The sequence below is a fragment of the Physcomitrium patens genome, chromosome 4, assembly GCF_059467195.1.
Source record: "Physcomitrium patens ecotype Gransden chromosome 4, ASM5946719v1, whole genome shotgun sequence".
Lineage (NCBI taxonomy): Eukaryota > Viridiplantae > Streptophyta > Bryopsida > Funariales > Funariaceae > Physcomitrium > Physcomitrium patens.
Window position 1 is genome coordinate 7185879 of NC_143413.1, and position 5657 is coordinate 7191535.

Consider the following 5657-nt stretch of genomic DNA (forward strand, 5'->3'; position numbering starts at 1 on the left):
CATTTGTAAAGTTGATGACATGCAATAATAGTACAAATTTGATCATAATGCTAGAAAAATAATTCAAAAAATATGCAAAATTATTAATGCCATATCTTCAATTAATTTTGCCACATCTTTCATGACTTCTTTGTAGATAACTAGCTAATAATTTGCCTCTTTTTTTTTTTTTTTGTGCATTTTTTTCGTTTCTTTTCTTTAAAAAAGGGTGGTGATTAAGAGGGAGACAATGAATATTGTATGGAAAAATAGATCATAAGCTATTTTTTAAAAAATAGAATGTTTGCCTAAAAAACTATCTAATTTAAATTTTTATTTATTTATTAAAAAAATAGTTGCTAAAAATATAAAAATATTTTTTCATTATTCTATTTTGGATCAATATTGGGATTTAATATTGGATTGCTAAATATACCCTAAGTGTATAAGCATATTTTTTAGTCAATTTAAGGTGTGTAGAGGTCACATGGGATGTGATAATATCAATTAGGGATGTAACCCTAACAAATTTTCAAATATATTGTATGCAAATAGTACTACATTGAATAGAATCCCTTACAACCAAATTTGTATTGACATCAATAGAGCTTGACATGTATCAACTCTTGTTACCATCACTGAATTTATACCACCTTTTTCCAGTTTTTAAGAAGTGGATGGCTTAAAATAGTATATACCGAGGAACAATATTTTAAACCAAATACTATTATTTATGCTGCATTTGTAAAATAAATAAATGAATGAATGGAGTCCTAACTTTCTTCAAATGGAATGCTCAGCGTTAAATTTGTTGTGCGCCTGCAATTGGAGCTTGTCTCAGGATAACAATTGGGGACATAAATCCCATCCGAAATGCAATGGAGTCGGCAACAGCAAGCAGCCTGAATTGCCAAATTTGTAGCTGCTGATCAAGCCCATGGACGCATTCTTTATGGATCCAGAAATGGCAAGTGCATCTGTTGGAGGCATGAGGAACAACGTGAATTTATTGATCTACGGAGATGATAATAAAATACATTTGGCATTGAAGCTGATGCTACTGATCCTATTGTAAGACAAGGTTAAGGAGCAGCACTTTGCACTCTAAAATTGGGGAGGGGGGGGGCTTGATGTTTAATTTTCTTAACCTCATGTTCCATATGAAGCACTATAAAGTGTGTTGTAAAGCTGTGTTCCTGTCAACATTGAAAACACTTGTGCTTAGTGGGTACCTTGGCCACCCAAGCACCCATCGTCCTTGAGCTACGGCATTTCAATTTTGAGAATGAATAAAAGCAAAGTGGGGAGAGAGAACACAAGGCGCATGCTGACAAAAGAAAACCAGCAAATCTTATTGAAGATTCAATTCATAAAATCGTATGGTTCGTATTAATTAATACGTTCTAAAAATAGCTCCCTTAAGCCTGATCGTATCAAAAAGAGGAAGAATTTTCGTGACTGCAGGATTTCCTCACTTTAGAGATCAAGGAGTTCCCAAGTGAAGAGAAAACTCTTTCTCATCACTCCCTGTGTATGTTGTGTACCCAGTTATATCCTACAAATATACACGGAACTTAGGAATCACATTTTGTTCTACCTCCTCATCCCACTATCCACAGGCAGCGGAGCGTACTCCAGACTGTCGTGAATGCGCTCGGTTTCTACTTTCATCCAAGTATTGAAAGACAGGCTCGGTGGCCGCTTTCTCTCACCTGAAGTTTCTTCCTTGGCCGATACCGCGTTGCGATGCTCCTTGATGGTCTTGATAATTGGACTAGTTTGACGGCGAAGGAAGGTGTTTGATAAGCAGCTCCGTCCTGCACTGACAACCTCAACAGGCTTCCTGAGAGGATAACTGTTTTCTCTCAGTCGCAGTCCTTTGTGCTGTGGGCACCGTCTATGACCTCCAAGGGAAGGGGCATTGCAAGGCAATCCATTGTTTGTAACAACATTACACCTAGGCACCTTAAGTGAACCACCTTGAGTGGTGCGCGTATTAACAGGACCTTGAGGTTGCATTGTCGTGAGGAAGCAGAGGTTTCCCATATTTCCCATGACGCTTTTGTTGGACTCCTGAGGCTTTCGCAAAGCCACCTTAATGCCTACCGCGTTGGGACCAAAACAGATCATCCCTCTTCTTCCAGAGAACACAGAATGGTTGCATAGGGAAGGATTGTTTGTTGGCCACGCCATGAAAAGCTTGGCAAGAATATCTCGGGAGCGGCGGGTGCCGTTAATGCCTTTGTTCCAAGCGTAGTCAAAAACTGCCAGAAGCTCAGATTCCACTTGCTCGGCTACCACCTTGCTGTCTGTCTGTGCAGGCATTCGCTCATTCACGAGACATGGGTCCAAGTAAATCCCTCTTGCAAGAAGATGGGCTAAAAACACTGATTAATTTGTTAATTACGATGTTGAACAGCAGAACTGAATGATTAGAGCGCACACGAGAACTTACATGTGCCCACCGAAAAGCAATGGAGCTGCCCAGGGCAAAGGCCTCCGAGAAAAGGCGCGGCCCTATCTCAGCAGCAACTTTCGCGGCATCTCCACCTCCATTCCATGTTCGGGGGGTGCTGCTCCCGCCAGAGACAGAGCCATCATCTCCTTGACACGATGTCGCAAATGATCTGCAGCAGCACACAACGCTCTTTGAGAAACCAGATCTGCATTCCTCGGTCAAGTTCATTGGATGAGTCAGGAGCTTGGCAGCAGCAGCAGCAGTGCCATGAATCACAAAAAGAAATCCATACCGTGAGCCTTCGAGATGTGCACCTGTCTGCCCATACTTGTGCAGACGTTGTCGGATGTTTACTGCTTGGCCAACATAGACAGCAATCACATCCTCTCTCCTCAAAGACCGCGGCCTCTTACTGTGCAGAGTTGGCACCCATGACGGAGCTGTCACTCCCAGCTCATAAACCCCCGGTCCCAAATTGAAGTCTGGAAGGTTTTGAACCTGACACCTCTCTATCCCGATCTTTCCTGTCGCATAATCGCTCCAATCTGAAGGACCTATTAGAATCTGCAGCAAGCGATGGCTATCAAATTGTGCGACACGGTTGCATTTAAACCATGGCTTCTAAACTTTCTTATCAAGAACATCAATTAACTTAAAGAGTGATGACTTTCATGGTGATAGCAATGCTACCTTCCATTTGGAGAAGAGCTTGTCATGTTTGACAAATTCGCAGTCCTCTCGCCTCAAACGTGCATTTGCACCCACCCATCCAATCCTCTGCTGCATCAGCAAGTCATCAGAGGTGCAGCCATTGAACATAAACCCCATTACTCGCAGAGTAGTTCTCCAGCTCTCTTATATCAAAGTTTCAATTCACATTCTAAACAATTGGTGAGGGGCAGGCAATGCAAGCCTTCCTGGGCACCTCCAAGCCACCCGGCACTCAAAGATTTTGTCTGCAGCTATCTTATCTCGCTCTTGTCACGAATAGAGTAGCTAAGTTCTTGAAAAATTCCTGCAACAAAAGCCCGTGGCTGTTGCCTTGCAGTGTCTCTGCATCTGCCTCTGAAAAGAATCTCCGAGTGTCAGCTCCTCTTAATGATCACTTTCCAATGAAGAATCCTCTTCATCAGATCTAGCCTCTTGACACTGCAGCATCCACACATACTCTTCAAAGCAGGTGCCAGTGGCGGTACCCACAAGCAAGAAATGCGAGAGAGAGAAGGCCCAGGAACTCGCCCGCGAGTCTCTTGCTCAATTGTGACAAAATTCCAGTCCCTACTTTCCCACCATTGCCGATACCACCAAGACCTGCGACGAGCCCTATCTTTCTTCACTGCAACAGAATCCTGCAAGTCTTCCACCGAGAAGATTGAGAAAACAGCTCACCAATCGGGGAACAATGGCGGTGTACTCTTGGCAATACTCGACACTGACATACCGGAAACTACCTGCCAAAGCACCAAATCATCCCCGTTCAGTAAACTGCACCCGAGCAAGTCCACAGCTGGAGTCTGGAGGGACGCTGTTGGAAACTACTCCTCACCCCCACAAGTGAATGATAGCACCTGCAACAAACACAATGGCCCGCTGGATGCGAAAACCAGAATGCAATCGTTTCTCTGTCTCTCTCTCTCCCGCATTTATGACCCTCCAGCAATCCTTAGCCATTATTAGCCATCATGGTGAGGAGCTCTTCCAAACAAGCCAAAGGGCAGGAGCCGACCTTGCAATGAATCAGGAAAAAGCACCAGGAAAGCAAAGGAAGAAACCAGGAAACATGAAAATTTACATACAAACAAAAAAAAACTAATCAGGTACAAGTTAGTCACCCCCCCCCCCCCTGCTTCTAAAATCTATTTCTGGCTTCTTTCTTCGCCGAACTATGCTTGGCTGCATTCCAATCTTCTCATGGGGTGGTGGCCTCCACTTCCTGTGTTCGCAAGGCGGCACCTTTATTGTTTTTTGGCATTTCTACGGGGCAATTTTTTTTCTTCTTCAATGGAGTTCGTTACATTGTCATCCAGCATTCGACGCTGATTGTCTCATTCTTTCTGTCTCTAGGTATAAAAGTATGCATTCACATAAAAACAGATGTCTATAGAGAGAAAATGCTATTCGTAGTGGTATCTCAAACCATTTCAGTTTCTGTGGTAAACTAGTGGTTTCTGTTTTCGTGGATGTTTTTGGATTTGCTGATTAGGAGAGTGTATTTTGGGATTGTGGCTGGGTCAATGAGACCCAGTCAAACAAATTTAAAAGCACCACACCATGGTTGTTGTTTTTGGGTGTGAGGTGGTTTGTGGGTCAGTGTAATACAACTCAAGTTGCTGTGTGGATTGGTTGAGGGTGTGTCCTAAAAGTTGGTTTAGGGTGTGTCCTAAAAGGATTTTGGGGAGCATTGTGGGGGCACGGGGACTATCTATAATCACCCACATCTTTCAAGTTGCTGTGTGTATTGGAGAAAGATGTGTGTGGATTGGTTTAGGATGGGTCAGTGTAATACAACTCAAGTTGCTGTGTGTATTGGAGAAAGATGTGGGTGATTATAGATAGTCCCCGTGCCCCCACAATGCTCCCCAAAATCCTCTCACAACTTTTGATAATAGCTATGCATGTTTGAATGTGTGAGTTGTACAAAAGAGGGGGGAAAGGAGAGGAAAAGATAAAAAATTAAAAATAAAAATTGAGTGTGCACAAAACAGTTGTTGATTTTGGAGACATACTCGTCAACTCGTCCAATTTTTTTCATAAAATCTTTCAATGTTTCATGATGTGAAGTCAAAAGAATTTGAGAGCTGAGTTTAGCCATTAAACTTTTGACCCATAACATGGTTTTTAGGTGAAAGGGTTTGGTGGGTAATGACAAGTTGACTTTTCAAAAGCTTGCTTCGGTATTGAGGAGAGAGGGGTTCAGGATTTTATAATTATGCCCCAAAATGTTAACTAGTTAAAGAAGCAACTCGTCTCATTCTAACTCCGAGCAGATTTCAAAGGTAACCACTTTAATGTACTTTTTAATAATTAGACCCTATTTTCCTAAAAATATATCCCCATGTAGAGGGAAAAGTGTTGTTAAAGTATGACCAACAAAAAAGGAGCACTAAAATTCTTCATAAATGATATGGTGACTGTTCGTGGAAGATGGTAACTGAGCCCATTTTTACTTTTTGCATGCATTTTCTTTTATTGTTATTTTTTAAATCGTAATAGTAGAGAA

The 5657-nt window shown here is 42.1% G+C and overlaps 1 protein-coding gene across 2 annotated transcripts; it reads right to left on the minus strand.

Moving 5' to 3' along the window:
- Positions 1 to 548: 548 nt before the first annotated feature.
- Positions 549 to 4259, minus strand: LOC112280998 (protein EFFECTOR OF TRANSCRIPTION 2). Of its 2 annotated transcripts, XM_073533198.2 has the most exons (6): positions 3128 to 4102; positions 2730 to 3001; positions 2435 to 2606; positions 1692 to 2292; positions 1128 to 1175; positions 549 to 956 (listed from the first exon to the last, which is right to left on the minus strand). In XM_073533198.2, exons 1-5 carry the CDS (start codon positions 3263 to 3265, stop codon positions 1129 to 1131), a joined length of 1230 nt encoding a protein of 409 aa, XP_073389299.1. In that variant the 5' UTR covers positions 3266 to 4102; the 3' UTR covers positions 549 to 956; position 1128. The 2 variants fall into 2 exon arrangements, with proteins under 2 accessions (XP_073389299.1, XP_024372799.1); XM_024517031.3 differs by lacking the exons at positions 549 to 956; positions 1128 to 1175 and having other exon boundaries at positions 1305 to 2292; positions 3128 to 4259.
- Between the last annotated feature and the right edge of the window lie 1398 nt (positions 4260 to 5657).

Excerpts from the sequence above, each read along its gene's own strand:
- LOC112280998 (XM_024517031.3), bottom strand. The coding sequence starts at position 3,265 with ATGGGGTTTATGTTCAATGGCTGCACCTCTGATGACTTGCTGATGCAG. Across the intron at positions 2,607-2,729 it reads GCACATCTCGAAGGCTCACG|ATCATTTGCGACATCGTGTC; the intron begins GTATGGATTTCT and ends GTGCTGCTGCAG. Across the intron at positions 2,293-2,434 it reads TTGCTTTTCGGTGGGCACAT|ACAGACAGCAAGGTGGTAGC; the intron begins GTAAGTTCTCGT and ends ATGCCTGCACAG.